Genomic DNA, 18,162 nt, shown 5'->3' on the forward strand with positions numbered 1-18,162 from the left:
AACAATATCGGGACTTCCCTGGCGGTCCAGTGGTTAAGACTCCACGCTGCCACTGCAGGGGGCTCGGGTTCGGTCCCTGGTTGGGGAACTAAGATGCCACATGCTGCCCGGCGCAGCCAAAAAACAAAACAAAAACAACAACCAAAAAAAACCCCCAAAATAATACTAAGGGATAATTCAGTAATAGAACAAAAGGGGTAACCAGAACCACAGCAGTTTCTTGGCATGTCTGTGAAATTAGAGACTATTTTTAGTTGGGATAGGAGTCAGAGAAGAATGTTAAGAAACTTCTAGGTGTTCTAGGAGCAGCTGAGTACCGAGGTCGTTGTTATTGACGAGTGTACAGAAAAGCTGCAGAGTAGAGCGTGTGACTGTTTCAAGATTGTTGGTGCTTGTAGTACACAGGTCAGAAGGGAAATGCAGAAAGTATCTCACTTTCCAATATTACAAGTGACCAGAAAGATGTGAAGTTGAGCGTTGTGGAAGTGAATGACTGTCCATGTGGTTTGGTTCCTTTTCTCTCAGATAAAATAGAACTGGGGGACAGTGACCTGAAGATAATGCTAAAGAAACACCATGAGAAGCGGAAACACCAACCAGTAAGATTGGAGTGGGTGGTCAGTAGGTTTTCAGTCTAATTCCCCAGATCAGCTATCCTGGGGTGATACAGGGAGTCACTACATTATTAGTCCCTTTTCCTTATCCTTGTTAGGGGACAGGAGCAGCATGGGAGGCCCAGTAACACTAAAGATGTGCGGAGAAGACAGATGCTTTGACTTTATAAGGCACGCTTACCGCCGTGTCTGATCCAGTCTTTAGGACGACACTGCTGTGTGAATCCTTTCGTCCGTTTAGCAGGGCTTGGAGAGCCCAGGGAGCTTGTCTGACGCCCGACAGCCAGTAAGTGGCAGAGCCAAGCGTCAGAGCCTGTGCTTTTCCCACGTTTTATGTTTCTGTTCCTCCGCTCCACCAAATCGAGGTAACGCTGAGCCAGAGATCATGGTGGAGGAAGGAAAGGCAGTACATCAAGGCAGAGTGGTGAGATGGGAAGAGTCTCATGTTGGGGTTAGAACTGAGTTCTGTCTCTGTCTTTTCCACTTACTGTGATATTGGGCAAATCCCTTAACTTCTCTGAATCCCGTTTTCAGTCTTTGTAAAATACCACTAAACAAGACTGAAGAGCATATAAGATAAGGAACGCAAAAGAGCTTTATAAACTGAATGCCACACATGAAGGGTTGGAACTCGGTTCTCCCCTGCCCCATTATGAAGAGCAATAGTTTTTATCTCTGTACGTTTTAAATTCAACACAAGTACCTCAAGTACACGTAACCTCTAGTTTTGTCTGTAAATAGGGAGAATCAACAGTTTTAGCTCCTCTTTTGGACCTCCATAACAAATCTCTGAATATCACGTCTAGGATCACCCAGACCTTTTGACGGGGGACCTGACTCTCAATGACATCATGACTCGAGTAAATGCCGGCAGGAAGGGCTCTCTAGCAGGTAAGTGACGTCCTCTGTAGGTGGCCAACGACTGTGGTGTTAGATTACACAGGCCTCTCTACGTATTGCAAAAGAAAAGGAAACCACAGCATCCTTCTTGCTGATAGCCTTTATATCATTATTGCTTCTTATGGATTTGTAGGTGGAGAGTGAATATAAAATCAGTACAACAGATCATTGACTCTTTAAAGCACTCATTGAGTTTGGTTAAAAAAAAAAAAAACAAAACGAAACTATATGTCTTATTACTGAGACTTTTTTTTGTTTTTCTGGTGGGCCTTGGGAAAATAATATACTCCTGATAAGACTCCTCATTTCCTGGTGTAGAAAATGCAGTTCTATGACTTGAGTTGCTTTTTTTCCCCAGCACTATATGACTTGGCTGTCCTTAAAAAAAAGGTTAAGGAAAAAGAGGAAAGGAAGAAGAAGAAAATAAAAATGATCAAATCAGAGGCAGAGGATCTGGCGGAACCCCTAAGCGGTACTGAAGGGCTCCCACCCCTCTCACAGGCACCGTCTCCACTGGCCATACCTGCTATCAAGGAGGAGTAAGTGAGCAGCGGGGGTCGTGGCTCAGGGCTGTCCCCAGAGCTGGTGCTTCTTGAGAGCCCTAGGTCCCAGGGGTCCTGCTGGGGAACGTGTATGGTGTGGGCTTTCACTGAGCTTTTTTATGACGGCTAGGAGGCTTGGAGGACCTAAAGCAACCTAGGCATGTGTTCTTGGTCTTTTTGGTGGTTTTTTTTTTTTTTTAATTTATTTATTTTTGGCTGCGTTGGGTCTTCGTTGTTGCACACGGGCTTTCTCTAGTTGCAGCGAGCGGGGGCTACTCTTCATTGCGGTGCACGGGCTTCTCATTGCGGTGGCTTCTCTTGTTGCGGAGCACGGGCTCTAGGTGCGCAGGCTTCAGTAGTTGTGGTGTACGGGCTCAGTAGTTGTGGCTTGCGGGCTCTAGAGTGCAGGCTCAGTAGCTGTGGCGCACGGGCTTAGTTGCTCCACGGCATGTGGGATCTTCCGGGACCAGGGCTTGAACCCGTGTCCCCTGCATTGGCAGGCGGATTCTTAACCACTGCGCCACCAGGGAAGCCCTTTTTGGTGGTTCTTATATTTTTCTTCCCTCATTAGGCCTCTCGAAGACCTCAAGCCTTGCCTTGGAATCAATGAAATATCTTCCAGCTTCTTCTCTCTTCTCTTGGAGATCTTGTTGCTGGAGGGGCAGGCTAGCCTTCCTATGGTAAGAGTTTTGGAAAAGCCAAGTGTGTAGCAGTTTCATATTGTAGAAATCTACAGCTCTGGGTTCCCCGCAAAGCTCCATAGCTGACTTGCTTTGTGACTTGAGCAGACTGGACAGACATAGTCAGTTCGTTCTGGCACAGCCTTGAAATTGCTGGCGTGGAATAGAAATCTAACCGGATTCTGCCTTTACTCTCCCTCAGCTAGAGGAGCGAGTTTTGGACTGGCAGTCGTCTCCAGCCAGCTCCCTCAATAGCTGGTTCTCTGCGGCCCCCAACTGGGCAGAGTTGGTGTTACCAGCCTTGCAGTATCTTGCTGGAGAAAGCCGTGGTAAGGTACTTTGTTCTGTAGGGCCCAGTATTTACCCCGCTTTGTCTAATTCTCATAGTAGACTGCAGCTTTACTGGTTATATCCGTTGTGGCTTTGCATGCTGCGATGCCATGCCTTGGAGGTCTCTGCTGTCCTGATACACCATTAACATACAGAAGTTATCTCGGAGCTCAGGGGTGTCAGTTATTCTGAGTTTAGCAATCTCTCTGACCTGTGTGGCTTGTTCATGGGATCCATTTCTTGCAGCTGTACCTTCCAGCTTCTCTCCATTTGTTGGCTTCAAAGAGAAAACCCAGCAGTGGAAGTTGCTTGGTGAGTAATGCACGTCACCTACCTGTCATAGTCGGTTCTCTTTCTCTCGTTTTCTCCCCTAAGCTGCTTGTGCCTTCCAGTCAGTGTGTGCCAGGAGGATGTTGAAAAAGGCAATATTAAACCTTATTTTGCTCAGTAAAAGAGTCCTTCAAGAAATTCTCAGGGTCTGAGTTCACCCCCGTTGGGATTTGGCTGAGGTGACATTGCCCTTCAATTCCGATGCACTCTGGGGCTGGCTGAATTGAAATCTGTGGGGTTTTTTTTTTTTACAATAGCACCTACATTTATCTCAACCATATCTATGGTTTTAGGTTAATTTGTAGTAATATAATTGTTTTTCTTTTCTAAAATGGGTTTTGCTATTGAGGATAATGTGTCGGGCAGCCGTCAGTAAGCTATTTCTAAAGAACAGTTTCTTTTTCTTATAAATTTGTGAAGTCCCACTTACTGTGTAAGTTGTAGTAACATGTACCTGAAATAACTTGGTGATGAGAGGAAGATTCAGTGTTGATTTCCTGTGGAAACGGACAAACCTTTCTCCACTCTGTCCAGTGGTCTGTGAAGAGAAACATGGAGAGAAGGCTGTGAAAGTAGTGGATGCGTTCATTGCTTACAGCGTGGATTAACCTTCTAGGTGTCAGGCACTGTTAGGTGCTGGGGGTGTAATGGTTTGTGAGGGAGGCAGCGTGCTCCCCTCGTGGAGTTTGTTTGGGGAACAAGTACTCATTCGAATGAAATGACAAACTTAGCCATTCTGTAAGGGAAAAGTGCCGGTAGGGGTGGGCGTTTGTAATGAGGCACTGGTGTGGCATGCGTTTGGAGTCCGGGAGGGCCTTCCTGGGGAAGGTCGTTTGAGCAGCGGTCTTAACGACTAGGGATGAGCCAGGCAGGCGGAGGGGAGCCGTGTGGGTCAGTGACGAAGGGACATTCCAGCGGAGATCACACAGGCCTGCGCAGAGAGGATGTTGCACCTGGGTAGAGAGGATGGATGAATTTGAGAGCTGTAGGTGGTAGAAGCTGGGGGACGTGGTTGTGGATTGGGTGTGGCGAGTGAAGGAGGAGGGCAGTCAGGTGTCACTCCTGCTAGATTTGTACCTGGCGGATGGGGGTCCGCCATCGACCTAGGCAGCTGGGGAGGTCGTCCAGGCCTGGGTGAGGGTGAGGCATGTGAGTGTAGCTGTGCACATGCTGCCTTGAGCTGCCTTTGGGGTGCTGAAGTGGACACGAGTCCAGACCCACAGTCAGGGTAGAAAGCTGTGGGCACATGTGCAGTAAGTGCAGTCAAAGGCATGGGGAGAATGAGGAGGAAAGAGGACCTGGGACTAAGCCTTGATAAGCTCCGAGGTGGCGGAGGCTGAGTGGGGACACGGGAGAGGCCGTGACCGCAGAGTCAGGAGGAAGCTGTGAGGTCCGAGAGTCAGGAGGTGGGGAGTGGTCGTTAACCTTCGTTGTTCCTAAGGTTCAGGAAGGTCAAGACTGGATTTGTGGACATGGAAGAAATGATGACTCCTTTGGAGGAGTGATTCCTTAATGGGGTGATGCCGGTGGTGGGCAGAGGAGAGCCGAGGCCGCTCGTGAGGCTGGCTGCAGCTCTTCCCGCCTGTCCGGCTGGTGGCGGAGAGTCGGCCGGGGGAGGCTGCCCTAATAGGACCAGGTAGTAAGTGTCTCAAGCCTGTGGGCCAGATGCTTTCCGCTGCGGCTACTCAGCTCTGCCCTGTGCACAGCAGCCGGAGACAGGGTGTAAACAAACGGCCACAAAACTTCATTTCCAGAAGCGGTTTGCTGACCTTCACGTACACCGCAGAGGTCTGCACGTGCTACCGATCAGGCCCCCTTTCCTGCAGGCAGGAAAACATTTCCCAGTCCCCCTGGTAAAAGAGACAGTGAGTGTGGACGGCGCTTTCTAGAGGTTTGGCGGCGGAGGGGAGCAGAAGAGGCGGGGCTCGTGGCCAGGAGAGGACTTAAGTGTCGGTGGAGAGGGACAGCAGAGAAGGGGACACCTGTCATAGGGCGAATTCCTGGGGGGGAGGGGCCGGCCTCAGGTGGCGGGAGGCAGCACATCCGTCCGGGTGGAGGAGGAGCCGTGGCCGCTGGGCTGCGCCGTGGGGAGGTTGAGGGGGTGGGTCTGTGGCCTTCCTGTGGGAGGCGGGAGGCCTGCTGTGCGCGGGAAGGGCGGTGGAGAAGGGCGGGGCAGCTGCTGTCCGGCGGGCAGGGAGGCCGGCCAGTGCGGGGCTCGCGCGCAGATTGAGGGCCAGTGACGGTGGCTGTCCGCTCGTTCATGGAGGTGTTCTCTGCCTGTCTCTGGGCCTTGTCTCCGGTAGCCGGCAGCTGCCCCAGTGGAGGGTGTGGCTGGTTTAGGACGTGAGCTTTGCTGGACGGAAGTGATGCAGAGACGGAAGAGAGAGGTGTTAGGTGTTGCTGTGTTGCTCGGCGTGTCGTTGAAGTGACGGGCGTGGGCGGGGGGGGGGAGTGTGAAGGGAGGGGCTGAGGGGGCCGGAAAGTGGGGTGTCTGGACCAGCAGTTCTGTGCAGTCCAGGTAACGTTTTGGAGAGTGAGGGTAGACAGCGGGGAGGGGAGGGGAGGGGAGGGGAGGCCGCCGCGGCCAGAGAGCAGGATGCGGGGTTAGTTGAAGGTTCCCAGTCCTGGCCGTGCACTGCCGCCAGTTGGGTAGCTTTTTAAAAATGCTGGTACCTGGGCCTTACCCCCAGGGGTTCTGATTAATTGGCTGAGTGGGGCCCGAGCCTTGGCATTTTTAAAAGTTTCCAGGTGATTCTTAGGCGTAGCCAGGGTTGAGAAACTGGATTAGGCATTTTGAAGAGTCCCGTTTTGGGGAATGACAAGGTCCAGTTGTGATAGTGGGAGTGAGAGGCTGGAGTGGGGGGAGGGGGCCAGTGAGGTCATGCGACTGAGGAGTTCGGGGGCTGCTGGGCCGTCCGTATGGGTGTCCATGCGGACCCTTCACGGTAATCCAGCAGGGTAAGTGTTTAATCCCTTCCAGCTAATTTCAAGTTAATTTCTGTGAGTGGTGTCAGACAGGGGTCCAGTTTCATTCTGCCTGTGGATGTCCAGGCAGAGGGGTGTTCTGTGTACAGGACCATCGCTACAGGTCCAGATATAGATACAGCATGTAAGGAGGAAGTGGCATCCTTAGGTCATATCCTTAGATCATATTATTATTTTTTGCCTTTTTGTTCTAATAGGCCAGTCCCAAGATAATGAAAAGGAATTAGCTGCACTCTTCCAGCTGTGGCTGGAAACTAAAGACCAGGCCTTCTGTAAGGTATGGTTGTTGAGAACTACCAGCTCTCTCGTGTTGGGCTTCCAGAACCCTGAGTTAGCCAAAATCCTTCAGTCCATTTACCTGTTCCTGCTTTCCTTTTCTCCAGCAAGAAAATGAAGACAGCTCAGACGCCACAACGCCTGTTCCTCGGGTGTGAGTATAGTACCCTAACGGAGGATGGTGCCCCAAGAAAGCATCATCTAAGTACTGCCCTGGTTGTGCTGACACATCCTTGTATGTTAGAGCCAGAGTGGGCTTGAGATGCCGGGATCCACTGGTCCTTATCTGCCTCAGCCTCCCTAAGGGGCAGCACACTCCCAGCAGTAGAAGTGTTTCCCCATGAGTCTGAGGAGGTGGGATCCACCTGTAGGTGCATGCTTTTCCCCGGTCCCCCCTGCTGGAGAATGGGTTATCCAGCCCATCTTCCTCATTTTACCTACAAAGAAATGGAGGTGTGAGGGTAAGTGACAGGACCCAGGCTGGGATTTAGGTCTCGACCTCGTCCTGAGCCTTTGTATCATCTCATGTGACTGTTTCCAGGCTGTCATGGTCCCTTTTCCCCCCAGCTTTGTGGAGATATATTTGACAAAGCATTGTGTAAGTTTAAGGTGTACGGTGTGTTGATTTTATTTATATATATATATAAACACACACACACACATATGTACATATATATATAGTGAAGTGATTACCACAGTAAGGGTAGTTAACCCATCTGTCACCTTACATAATTACCAGTTCTTTTTTTTGTAGTGAGAACATTTAAGATCTTTCTTAGCAACATTCAAGTATATGATGCAGTATTGTTGACTGTAGTCACCATGCTGTTTGTTAGATCCATAGAACTTTCTATAACTTTAACCAGTGTCTCCCCATTTCCCCCATCCCCTGGTAACTACCATTCTAGGCTCTGTTTCTGTGAGTTACGCTTCTTTTAGGTTCCAGATGTAAGTGAGATCATACAGTGTTTGTCTTTCACTGACTTATTTCACTAAGCATAATACCCTCTAGATCCATCCATGTTGTGACAAGTGGCAGAATTTCCTACTTTTTTTAATGACTAAATAACATTCCACTGTGTGTGTGTGTGTGTATGTACACACACATTTTCTTTATCCATTCATCCATTGATGGACACTTATCTATCACAGTTGTTTCCATGTCTTGGCTATTATAAATAATGAAGTGAACATGGGGGTACAGATATCTCTTTGAGATAGTGGTTTCATTTCCTTCGGAAATATTCCCAGAAGTAAGATTGCTGGATCATGTGTTAGTTCTGTTTTCAGTTTTCTGAGGAACGTCCATACTGCTTTCCATAACGGCTGCACCAGTTTGCATTCCCACCATAGTGCACAAGGGTTTCCTTTTCTCTGCATCCTCGCCAACACTTGTTATTTCTTGTCTTTCTGGTAATAGGTACTCTAACGGATGTGAAGTGGTATTTCATTGTGGTTTTGATTTGTATTTCCTTGATGATTAGTGATGTTGAGCACCTTTTCGTGTACCTGTTAGTCATTCGTGTATCTTTAGAAAAATGTCTGTTCAGGTCCTTTGCCCGTTTTTTAATTGGATTATTTGGGTATTTTGCTTTTGAGTTGTAGGAGTTCCTTAAATATTTTGGATATTAACCTCTTACACATGTATGATTTGCAAATATTTTCTGCCATTCTGTAGGTTGCCTTTTCATTTTGTTGATGGTTTTCTTTGTATAGAAGCTTTTTTTTTTTTTAATAAATTTATTTGTTTTATTTTTGGCTGTGTTGGGTCTTCATTGCTGTGCACTGGCTTTCTCTAGTTGCGGTGAGCGGGGGCTACTCTTTGTTGCGGTGCGCAGGCTTCTCATTGCAGTGGCTTCTCTTGTTGCGGAGCACGGGCTCTAGGCACGTGGGCTTCAGTAGTTGTGGTACACGGGCTCAGTGTTGTGGCTCACGGGCTCTAGAGCGCAGGCTCAGTAGTTGTGGCGCACGGGCTTAGCTGCCCCGAGGCATGTGGGATCTTCCCGGACCAGGGCTTGAATCCGTGTCCCCTGCATTGGCAGGTGAATTCTTAACCACTGTGCCACCAGGGAAGGCCCCTGTACAGAAGCTTTTCTTTGAGGTAGTCCTACTTGTTTATTTTTGCTTTTGTTGCTTGTGCTTTTGGTGTCATCTCCAAAAAATCATTGCCAAGATCATTGTGCAGGAGCTTCTTCCCTATATTTTCTTCCAGGAGTTTTAGTTTCAGGTGTTACGTTGAAGTCTAATCCATTTCAAGTTAATTTTTGTGAATGGTTTAAGGTAGCGGTCCAGTTCCATTCTTTTGCTTGTGGTTGTCCAGTTTTCCCAGCATTGTTTATTGAAGAGGCTGTTCTTTCCCCATTGAGTATTCTTGGCTCCATTTGCCAAGTATTAGTTGACCATATATGCAGTGGTTTATTTCTTGGCTCTCAATTCTGTCCCACTGGTTTATGTGTCGATTTTTATGAGAGTACCATACTATTTTGATTACTGTAACTTTGTAACATAGTTTGAAATCAGCAAGTGTGATGTTTCCAGTTTTGTTCTTTCTCAGGATTGCTTTGGCTGTTCGGGGTCTTTTGTGGTTCCATACAAATTTTAGGATTGTTTTCTTCTATTTCTGTGAAAAATGTCTTTGGAATTTTCATAGGGACTTCATTAATCTATCGATAACTTTGGGTAATATGGGCATTTTAACAGTATTCTTCCAGTCCTTGAACATAGAGTATCTTTCTTTTTACTGGTGTCTTCTTCAATTTCTTTAATCAAAGTCTTGTAGTTTTCGGTGTAGAGATCGTCCACCTCCTTGGTTAAATGTATTCTAAGTGTTTTATTGCTTTGATGCTGTTGTATAGCTCTTTAGTTAGATTCCTGAACACCAGTACTCAGGACCAACCTGAAAGTGGCAGAACCATTGCCTTACATAATAGAACTCAATTTCTTTTTTTCTTTTCTTTTTTTTTTTTTTTTTGGCTGCACTGCGTGGCTTGTGGGAGCTTAGTTCCCCAACCAGGGATTGAACCCAGGCCCTGACATTGAAAATGCGGAGTCCTAACCACTGAACCGCCAGGGAATTCCCTGATCTCAATTTCTTGGTACTTTTGCCTAGGAAGCAGAAAAACCACCCTTGTCATCGTACAGATTTGAAGTCCTTTGTTCCTCTAAAGCTGAATTCTTTGTTGCCTTTAGATTAGGCTTACTTAGCAACAGTACTGAAAACAGTAGGTAAAACACGATGTCAGTTTCTTTTCCACCTACCCAGTACCTTTCTGGATTTCTAAGAATCAAGTAATTTTGGAAATACCAACAGGAGCTACTTGGCAGGATCTGGAAAGTGGACTTCTGACCTTTGCAAGATAAGAGCACTAATGGACAAATAGAGCACTCATGTTGCAAAGGGCGTGGTTCTGGGTGCTGGAGAGGGGACGATGGACCCAGTGGTTCTGGGTGCTGGAGAGGGGGCGATGGACCCAGTGGTTCTGGGTGCTGGAGAAGGGGTGATGGACCCAAAGGTCTTTGTGTTCCAGAAGAACTGACTATGTGGTGCGGCCCAGCACGGGAGAGGAGAAGCGAGTTTTTCAGGAGCAGGTAAGAAAAAGCGGGAACCCAGTGTAAATCTCTGTATCTGTGAGGCCATGAGGTGAGAAGCTCTGAGCCTGACTGTCCTTGAGTCCAAATTCTTGGAAGCAGCTCACACCCTTAACCTTGCTATTCCGTGGGTTGGGATTGCTTCTGGGGGGCAGAGATGGTGTGAGGAAGGGAATGAAAAACGTTCTGATGGTTTTTCTTCTAGATACAAAACAACACATTTACCTCTTGATCTGTTTGCTAGTGACTGGCTTTTGGGGACCATCCTTTTCCCACTGTGGTCGGCTCAGTGTTCCTAGTGGAATAGCCTGTTTGCTTTTTGCTTTAGTTTCTCCGGGCCGACCCCTTCTTGTACGGGGTGGCTAGAGAGAGCCCCCGTGACTGACTCAGGAGCCTCGTCCCTTCTCTTGGCAGGAGCGTTACCGGTACAGCCAGCCCCACAAGGCATTCACCTTTCGCATGCATGGCTTTGAGTCCGTGGTGGGGCCCGTGAAGGGCGTGTTCGACAAGGAGACGTCGCTCAACAAGGCACGGGAACACTCCCTGCTGCGCTCCGACCGGCCCGCCTACGTCACCATCTTGTCCCTGGGTGCGTGCCTCTGTCTGCTGTCCCCCCCCTGCCCCCATTGCAAAGGCTGGAGGGTCAGCGTAGCTTCAGGAGACTTTGCAGTTTGGGACACGGAAGGAGGGATTCTGCCCCAGAGATCTACACAGAATCCGTGTTTCCTCCCTGGGGTCTGGGCTCATGTTTACCTTCCTTCAGGAACTGTTCACAGGCTGCTAAACAGTTAGCTTAGGTGTCGGAATTTGCTTCCTCCAGACTAGGATTCCTTCAAAGGTGAGGTTTTTAACCTTTTTTATGCCACAGATCGCTGGCAGTCTGGTAAACTCTGGACCCCTTCTCAGAATTAAGTTTTTAAATGCCTAAAATAAGATGCACAGAGTTACAAAAGAAACCAGTCATATTGAAATTGTTATCAGAATATTAAAACAGATTTATGGTGCAGAAATGTATGTTTTTATTATGATATTAAATGACAAGATCTAGTGGCAGGTCTTATAACTCCTCTAATTCCCAGCTAGTGATGAGTGGAAATGATATTTTGGGTTGTCCGCAGCAGCTGTGCTGTGATGAGAAAACGTCTGATTTCCATTACAGCATCACGGCACTGCCATCATATGGTTGGCAACATATGCCAACAAAGGTTATGCCAGCCTTGGTTCACAATGGAAGGAAATGCTGAATTTCAGTTAAAGTTGTAACTTTTTTCTGCCTGAGTTCCTGGACGCACTGAACTCTCAGGGGTCCTGGGTCTGCAGCCTTGGCTGAAAGTGTGAAGGGTGTGGAAGAAGCTGCCTGCAGAGGGCCATGTCCACGTGCTGCTGGTCAGCAGTGGGGGGCAGCTCCCCTGGGAGCCCCGCAGAGGGCCGTGTCCACGTGCTGCTGGTCAGCAGTTGGGGGGCAGCTCCCCCGGGAGCCCCGCAGAGGGCCATGTCCACGTGCTGCTGGTCAGCAGTTGGGGGGCAGCTCCCCCGGGAGCCCCGCAGAGGGCCGTGTCCACGTGCTGCTGGTCAGCAGTGGGGGGAGCAGCTCCCCCGGGAGCCCCGCAGAGGGCCGTGTCCACGTGCTGCTGGTCAGCAGTTGGGGGGCAGCTCCCCCGGGAGCCCCGCAGAGGGCCGTGTCCACGTGCTGCTGGTCAGCAGTTGGGGGGCAGCTCCCCTGGGAGCCCCGCTGACGCTCGGGCTTTGCTGTTTCTGGTGTCAGTTCGCGACGCGGCGGCCCGGCTGCCCAATGGGGAGGGCACGCGGGCGGAGATCTGCGAGCTGCTCAAGGACTCCCAGTTCCTAGCTCCAGACGTCACCAGCACTCAGGTAGGAGGGAAAGCGCTGCTCGTGTTTTGTTCCAGGATGGATTTAAGGGAGCTTACAAGGAGACACAAGAGAGAATAACGTAAAATAAAAAAAACTGATGGGGATTCCCTGGTGGTCCAGTGGTTAGGACTCGGCGCTTTCACTGCTGAGGGTCCAGGTTCAGTCCCTGATCGGGGACCTAAGATCCTGCAAGCCGTGCAGCACAGCCAAAAAAAAAAACTGATGGAGAGGAAAGGAGGCCGTCTTGAGAAAGGTGAGCGGTGCTGCCGCTCGACCTTGCCATTGGCAAGGCTCTCCTTCTCTCAGCTCACCATCTTCAGGGCATAGCACCTCCATCTCTCAGGACTCGTAGTTTCTTGTTTTGCCGAGTGATGGGGGGTGAGCCATCGGGAGGTAGGATCTGTGTGTTGGCTCTGCCTCTCACCCAGGGATTTTCCCCGAGTCTGAGCCTGCGTGGTCCTTCCTCCTCTTTGTCCTGGGTCTCAGGTGAATACAGTGGTGAGTGGTGCCCTGGATCGGCTGCATTACGAGAAGGACCCGTGTGTGAAGTACGACATTGGACGGAAGTTGTGGATCTACCTGCATCGGGACCGGAGCGAGGAAGAGTTCGGTGTGTGTGCCCAGCCAGCTGAGGGCTGCCTCTGCCCTCCTGCCCCAGCTCCACTCTTCTTCTCATTGGCATGCGGGCAGGACAGAGCTGTGGAGGCGGGTTAGCGCCCTGGCTCTCGGTGAGACCACCCTCCATACTGTGCTGAGGTTAAGCTGTTGCTGAAGCTTCCCACTCTTGTCCACAGAGCGGATCCACCAGGCCCAAGCAGCTGCAGCTAAAGCCAGGAAAGCCCTTCAGCAAAAACCCAAGCCCCCATCCAAGGTGGTAAGTGACCTCGCGGGATGGTGGCGGAGGGGCTGTGGCGTCCCCGCGGGCCTTGCTCATGCCGGCGTCCGTGCGCACCCCGTCCTTGTGCAGAAGTCCAGCAGCAAGGAGGGTTCGGTGAAGGTCCTCGGTGCTGGCCCTTCCGAGCAGAGCCAGCTGAGCCTCAGCGACTCCAGCATGCCCCCCACCCCGGTCACGCCTGTGACCCCCACCACTCCTGCTCTGCCCGCCACGCCCATCTCCCCCCCGCCCGTGCCATCAGTGAACAAAAGTGGCCCCACGACTGTCTCGGAACCGGTGAAGTCCACTTCGGGGTGAGCGCTTCCATTTCCTCTTCAGCTTTCTCCCTCCAGGGTTCTTTTGAATCCGTGTCCTAAGTTGTCTGTTGTGTTTCCCCGTGTGTTCCTTACAGTGTTCTTCTCGTGTCTTCGCCGACGATGCCGCAGCTGGGAACTATGCTCTCCCCAGCGTCCAACCAGACTCCACCGAGTTCTCAGGCTGCCGCCCGTGTCGTGAGCCACTCCGGCTCGGCTGGACTCCCCCAAGTGCGGGTGGTGGCCCAGCCCAGCCTTCCTGCGGTGACTCAGTCGGCGGGGCCGGCACCGACGCTGCCGCAGATGACAGCAGGACCACAGATTCGCGTGCCGGCCACGGCCGTGCAGACCAAAGGCGGGCCCCAGGTAAGGAGGGCCGGGGCCCAGGGGCCGGGGTGATGAGTCTGCCAGGCAGTCTGGGTCAGGACCCAGGACCCAGGTTACTGTGCTGACGATGATGTTTATCACAACAGCTCATTTAATGTTCAAAGCCTGGTAAGCAAGTTATAAGTTGTGTTTTACTGAATACGTGTCGGGAATCAGAACGTTGGGAAGTTTAGCGATTTACGCAGGATTGTGACATCAGGACCCTGGTAGATAGAGGTGGGATGTAAATCCAGGCCTGTGATTCTAGGTCTCAGGCTCCTTCCCTCGTGCCTCTAGCCTTAGCCAGGCCACTAACTGCTGTGCTTTAGACAAGGGTCTCCTGCCTCAGGTCCCTCTGCTGTAAAAGGGGTATAACGTTTGCCCTCAGTGTGTAGGGGTGAAATGAGATGTTAAATGAGAAAGTATTTCTGAAAGTTAAGATGTTCTACCTAAGGATAAGAACTCCACACTGTTCATTTTAGAGGGTAGTGCGCCCTCGGCGTTGTTAGATTAGAAGCCCTCTTACAGGAACGCTTCCTGGGTGGTGACAGGTGGAGACCACTCCACGTGCTGGTCTGCGGCTTAGTGTCTAATTAAGCTCTTGCCCTCCTGCCCTGAACTAGACAGTAATGGCCACCGTTCCAGTCAAAGCTCAGACTGCGGCAGCCACCGTGCAGCGGCCGGGACCGGGGCCGGCGGGGCTCACGGTGACAAGTCTCCCTGCCGCAGCCAACCCTGCGAGCAAGCCAGCCACCAGTTCTCCTGGGGGCTCTGCTCCGAGCACCCCCGCGGCTGCCGTCATTCAGAACGTCACAGGACAGAACATTATCAAGCAGGTGGGTGCACGGCTGTCCGGGTGGGTCTGGCTTCTTCGTCCAGAATCAAAGGATAGTTGGAGATCTTAGTGGCTTGTGACCTTTGATCCTTAGTTCGTAGGTATTCCAAGCGTGAGTTTCCAGCAAGGGCAGTGCAAGCTTGGTAGATGCCAAAGAGGTTTGTCGTTTTTTTTTCCTGTTTCTTTCCATGTAATTCAGCATTTAGTAGCTGAGTTTCTTGATTTGGAGTAGACTCTTCATGAATTTACTTAGCTAAAACCCTATAGAATAACTTGAATGTCATTCCCATAACACCACAGGGCAGGCACTTTTGTTATCCCTATTTTACTGTTGAAATGAAACCACTAATGATGAAGTAACATTATTTTTTTCATCAGATGTTTATTGGGTGCTTTTTGTGTGCCGGCCACTGTGCAGAGTGTTGGGGGCTGAGTCTGTGCATCACCCAGACCAGGTCCCTGCCTTCCTGAGGCTCCTAGTGTCATAGAGAAGACCTCTCTGGGGAGAAGGCTTGTGAGAGCGGTGAGCGAGGCTGGAGAGTGTGCGGAACCGTGCTTGTCCGGGGTCAAGCATCCCAGGCATGGGAACAGCACGTGAAAAGGCCTCGAGTTGGGAACGTTTGAGGAACGACAGGAAGGCTGTTGGAGGCTCATGAGCAAGTGCACAGGTGTTAGAAGGCGAGGTTGCCAGTGGTTAAGTCACGTCAGACTTTGCTTTCAATTTAAATGTGATGGGAGCCATCGAAAGATTGTGAGCCAGGATGACTTGACCTAGTTTACATTTAAAGAAATCTAAAGTCCATTCCACTGCTTTTGCGTGGAATGGACTTTAGGGGCCAAGGGTGGAAGCAGGGAAGCCAGGTGGGAGGGAGTTGCAGCCGTGCAGGTGGGCGGTGGGCCGGGCTTCGAGCAAGGGCCTGGCGACAGAGCAGTGTGATTTCCTGGTGGTTTGAGGACGGGGTCAGGAATGACCCTGTGGCTCTTGGCTTGAGTGACTGGGTGGGCGGTACTGTCGTTCACTGAGACAGAAGGAAACACTGTGGTGTGGAGACTGAGACAGGCTGAGAGGAAAGTGTGCTCACGAAGTCGGTAGCAGCACCAGGCGTGTGAAGGGCAGTGAGACGAGGCCTGAGAAGTGACCGCTCAGTGGAGGTGGATAGTGAGTGAACTCGAGTGATGGCATGAGTGGTCCAGTAGAGGGGGGACGGCTCGTGAGACACAGAGCCCCCCGCCTAGAAGGACCGCACCTGTTGCACGTGGACATTGGCCGTAGGTAGGAGTTGGTGTGGGAACCCGGGAAGCCTGGCCCCGGGGCTCATGCCCTTTAATGCCGGGCCCTGCTGCTGCCTCAAAGTGGAGGTCGGCACAACAGTGGGGCGTTTCTGAGACTGTAGGGGAAATGCGAGTGTGTGTTATAATATTTACAGGTGATTATGAGGGGATGATAGGGAATTACTTTTACACTTAGAAGTCCTCTTCTAGGTTAGAGACATGTAGAAGTCCAGTCGGCCTTCTCTTTCCTTGGGTTCCACCTCCACGGATTCAACCAACCACTGACTGAATTTTGGTTTTGAACCCGCAGGTATGGAGGGCCGACTGTCCTGTGCCATTTTATGTCAGGGACTTGAGCAGCCCTGGATACCCAGGGACGAATGTGTTGATCAGCAAAATGATATTTATTGGTTTACTTTAAAATATTCCAACTCCTCCCTCCCCCTACCCCTGAAGAGTGGGGAAAGATAGATAAAATTGGCCAAGTGTTAACTTGTGAAATTGCGTGATGGGTACATGGATTTGTTAGACTGTTTTCTGCTTTGGTGAATGAATGTCTTCCATTTTTCAAAATAGAAAGTTAGAAAAATACATGAGACCCACATTTCCCGCGGTGGAGGTCCCCCCAGTCACGCTCCGGAACCAGCTCAGCCTCGCGAACGCCTTTGTCAGTGCTCTTCTTCCCCTCCAGGTGGCCATCACTGGGCAGCTTGGCGTGAAGCCCCAGACGGGCAGCAGCATCCCACTTACAGCCACTAACTTCCGTATCCAGGGCAAGGACGTGCTGCGGCTACCGCCCTCCTCCATCACCACGGACGCCAAAGGCCAGACTGTTCTGCGGATCACTCCAGACATGATGGCCACGTTGGCCAAGTCCCAGGTCACCACAGTCAAACTGACCCAGGACCTCTTTGGGACAGGCAGCGGCCCCTCGGGCAAAGGCATCTCCGCTACCTTACACGTCACTTCCAACGCGGTCCACGCAGCTGACAGCCCTGCCAAGGCCAGTGCAGCCAGTGCCCCCTCATCCACTCCACCAGGGACCACCGTGGTCAAAGTGACTCCCGACCTCAAGCCAACAGAAGCCTCGAGTTCAGCTTTTCGCTTGATGCCAGCGCTTGGCGTGAGTGTGGCTGACCAGAAGGGGAAAAACACTGTGGCCTCATCTGAAGCCAAACCAGCCGCCACCATCCGCATCGTGCAGGGCCTGGGGGTGATGCCCCCCAAAGCAGGCCAGACCATCACCGTCGCAGCCCATGCCAAGCAAGGGCCCTCCGTGGCCAGTGGGTCTGGAACTGTCCATACGTCTGCGGTGTCCTTGCCCAGTGTGAATGCTGCCGTGTCCAAGACTGTGGCCGTGGCTTCTGGGGCTGCCAGCACCCCCATCAGCATCGGGACGGGAGCCCCTGCCATGCGGCAGGTCCCCGTCAGCACCACGGTTGTTTCCACGTCCCAGGCTGTGAGTAACATTGGTGGTGGAGACCAGCCCTTCTGCTTGGGAAACTTCTCTTGTTGGGAGTGCAGACTAGAAGCCCTGTCTGTCTCCTTTGACCCAAACAGGCTTATTTACTAAAATACTTGGCTGTTTAATTCTGAGACAAATTTACGAAAGTGTAGCACGGGCATACATTCTCATAAAAGTAAAACAGTGCAGGGGATATACGTACGCATATAGCTGATTCCCTTTGTTATACAGCAGAAACTAACACAAGGTTGTAAAGCAACTCCAATAAAGATGTTATAAGAAAAAAAAAAAGTAAAACAGTGCAGAGGTACATGGAGTTAGTATGAAGTTCCTCTTATCACCTCTGATTCTCCTTTCGTGAGGCTCATCACTCGTCGTGTTTTGGCATTTATTCTCCTAGTTCTTTTTCTGAGCGTTTTCGTATATATTTACGTGGTTTAAAAATGCCTATGAGAGACCTCAATCTGTGATTTGCTTTATTTAAATATTTAAAAATGTGTCTTGGGCCTCATTCCAGATCCTACGATACTTAGTATCTTGTTAAAAACCATTGCTATAGTGCATGTTTGTGTATGTGAACATGTATCAGTATTTCAGGAGCAGAGGTTCCTGGCATGGGTCGGGGAGGTACACATTGAAAGTTCTCATACTCCAGCTGTATTAGCAAAAAGGCCACACCAGCCTACACTCCATCAGCTAGTTTCCTGTTTCCCTCGTATCCTAACCTCGTGCTGGATATCCTGTTTTTTAAACTTTATGTCCCTATCTTACTGGTAAAAAGAGAGTTCTTTTTCTGTTTCCTGGATCTTTAGTGAGGATGGGCAGCCATTCATCCAGAGGTTGGCGTGGGCTCTCCAGGGGTGAATAAATCTTTGCCAGTTTTCTTCTGGGGTATTTGGCCTTTTCGTATTGTGTGAGC

General features: G+C 50.6%; 1 protein-coding gene across 7 annotated transcripts in view; it reads left to right on the top strand.

Moving 5' to 3' along the window:
* The window catches only part of NFRKB (nuclear factor related to kappaB binding protein), a 34,427-nt gene that overhangs the window by 12,302 nt on the left and 3,963 nt on the right, over positions 1 to 18,162 (top strand). For 5 of the 7 annotated variants that reach the window (XM_061203030.1, XM_061203032.1, XM_061203034.1 and 2 more), the window contains 17 exons: positions 526 to 599; positions 1,421 to 1,505; positions 1,873 to 2,053; positions 2,628 to 2,736; positions 2,939 to 3,065; positions 3,313 to 3,378; positions 6,579 to 6,658; positions 6,765 to 6,811; positions 10,185 to 10,245; positions 10,660 to 10,834; positions 12,011 to 12,117; positions 12,604 to 12,727; positions 12,912 to 12,991; positions 13,085 to 13,305; positions 13,404 to 13,671; positions 14,295 to 14,507; positions 16,470 to 17,237. In XM_061203030.1, the coding sequence (XP_061059013.1) occupies positions 526 to 599; positions 1,421 to 1,505; positions 1,873 to 2,053; positions 2,628 to 2,736; positions 2,939 to 3,065; positions 3,313 to 3,378; positions 6,579 to 6,658; positions 6,765 to 6,811; positions 10,185 to 10,245; positions 10,660 to 10,834; positions 12,011 to 12,117; positions 12,604 to 12,727; positions 12,912 to 12,991; positions 13,085 to 13,305; positions 13,404 to 13,671; positions 14,295 to 14,507; positions 16,470 to 17,237 (2,786 nt within the window). The remainder of the gene's footprint in view (positions 1 to 525; positions 600 to 1,420; positions 1,506 to 1,872; positions 2,054 to 2,627; positions 2,737 to 2,938; positions 3,066 to 3,312; positions 3,379 to 6,578; positions 6,659 to 6,764; positions 6,812 to 10,184; positions 10,246 to 10,659; positions 10,835 to 12,010; positions 12,118 to 12,603; positions 12,728 to 12,911; positions 12,992 to 13,084; positions 13,306 to 13,403; positions 13,672 to 14,294; positions 14,508 to 16,469; positions 17,238 to 18,162) is intronic. The other 2 variants (XM_061203036.1, XM_061203035.1) reach the window with 2 other exon arrangements.

The sequence above is a fragment of the Eubalaena glacialis genome, chromosome 10 (assembly GCF_028564815.1).
Source record: "Eubalaena glacialis isolate mEubGla1 chromosome 10, mEubGla1.1.hap2.+ XY, whole genome shotgun sequence".
NCBI classification, from domain to species: domain Eukaryota; kingdom Metazoa; phylum Chordata; class Mammalia; order Artiodactyla; family Balaenidae; genus Eubalaena; species Eubalaena glacialis.